The sequence below is a fragment of the Limulus polyphemus genome, unplaced genomic scaffold (assembly GCF_000517525.1).
Source record: "Limulus polyphemus unplaced genomic scaffold, Limulus_polyphemus-2.1.2 Scaffold5489, whole genome shotgun sequence".
Taxonomy (NCBI): domain Eukaryota; kingdom Metazoa; phylum Arthropoda; class Merostomata; order Xiphosura; family Limulidae; genus Limulus; species Limulus polyphemus.
In genome coordinates, this window is record NW_013671099.1 from 1 (window position 1) to 1894 (window position 1894).

At 35.2% G+C, this 1894-nt stretch overlaps 1 protein-coding gene across 1 annotated transcript in view; it reads right to left on the reverse strand.

The window, feature by feature from the left end:
• Window positions 1-1251: 1251 nt before the first annotated feature.
• Window positions 1252-1894, reverse strand: part of LOC111089186 (neurotrimin-like) — a gene marked incomplete at its 3' end in the record, with an annotated part of 43593 nt that continues 42950 nt past the window's right edge. The window contains exon 4 of the mRNA XM_022401201.1: window positions 1252-1407. Coding sequence (XP_022256909.1) covers window positions 1252-1407 — 156 coding nt within the window. The remainder of the gene's footprint in view (window positions 1408-1894) is intronic.

A 1894-nucleotide genomic window follows, 5' to 3' on the forward strand; every position in this document is an offset into this window, starting at 1 on the left:
TAGAACGCACACACTAGTAGAAACATTGTTAGAGAGGATAAGACACTTAGAACAAACATACTAGTACAAACATTGTTACAGATGATAAGGCACATAGAACAACATACTAGTAGAAACATTGTTAGAGAGGATAAGACACTTAGAACAAACATACTAGTACAAACATTGTTAGAGAGGATAAGGCACTTAGAACAAACATTGTTAGAGATAATAAGGCATTTAGAACGCACACACTAGTAGAAACATTGTTAGAGAGGATAAGACACTTAGAACAAACATACTAGTACAAACATTGTTACAGAGGATAAGGCACTTAGAACAAACATTGTTAGAGATAATAAGGCATTTAGAACGCACACACTAGTAGAAACATTGTTAGAGAGGATAAGACACTTAGAACAAACATACTAGTACAAACATTGTTAGAGAGGATAAGGCATTTAGAACGCACACACTAGTGGAACAATCATTAGAGATAACCGAACATTGCAACAAAATTTAAAAAGGGAACACACTGAACCCAAACATAACTTGTTTGACTATTATTACATATCCACGGCCATAAGGTGCATAACGTTTTTTCCCCCCTGCAACAATGGGATGCAAACCGTGAACCCTCGAATCGACAGTCTGGCATACTAGCCATACGTCACATCCGGCCTTCTAAGCCTACATACATTTTCTCATATATTGCTAAATAATTCAAGATAAACACATAATTTATTTAACATGCATAAAAGCCGGAAGATTCACGTTTACGAAACCGACACACGTAGTTTACGGTGAAATGATACATTAATCTAGTCTTACATAATATTAATCATATTTCATTCAAAGATAAGTGCGACGAAATACGTTTCTTCACTTAGAACATCATAAAATCATCTAATTCTTCTTCATTGTACTTTATTTCGTGACTGAAGTAAGATAAGTTTCTTATATTAGTTTTCAGTTTTTTATCTTGCCCTATTAATCGGCACAAGTCATTTTTACACAAAGTAACTTAAGTTCGAATCCCTGTCACACCAAACATGCTCGCCCTTTCAGCCGTGGGGGCGTTATAATGTGACGGTCAATCCCACTATTCGTTGGTAAAAGAGTAGCCCAAGAGTTAGCGGTGAGTGGTGATGACTAGCTGTCTTCCCTCTAGTTTTACACTGTTAAATTAGGGACGGCTAGCGCAAATAGCCCTCGTGTAGCTTTGCGCGAAATTCAAAAACAAACAAACAAACAAGTATGAACTTTACTGACCTTTTTTACTATCCATTGAAATTTCCTCGCCATCTTCTCGACGCCACGTAACTTCCGGTTCCGGGGATCCAGAAGCTATACACTTGAGACTTACATTCTCTCCTTCTCTTACGTCAGTGTCTTTACTCGTCACTGATTCGTCAATTTGAGGAGGCACTATGACATACGCATAAGAAACAGAGTAACAATAATTTCAATTTCTTAAGATTTTCTATAGTTATTTGTATCTAGTTAGGATCTTGCGATATCTGTAAAAAAAACACATATATATTAAAGAAAATACAAACAAAAGTGATGATATGAATAGTATAATCGGCGCAACATCAAAATAAAATCAGATTGAGGGCGCTATCTAAGCCTTGTCTTACAGAAGCAGAGAAAGTACATAACATCATTAAAAAACAGATTATTTAAAATCTTATTTGAAAAGTTATAGAACGTCTTCCTTGAACAGCTCGTATTTCATTGACAAAATTCACGATTTTGTTTTCCTAAATTCAAAACTTATCTTTACAAAACGACACCATTTTTGTCTTTCTGGTTCTCTATATCTTTACCAAACAACACTATTTCTGTCTTTCTGGTTCTCTATATCTTTACCAAATAACACTATTTCTGTCTTTCTGGTTCTCTATATCTTCAC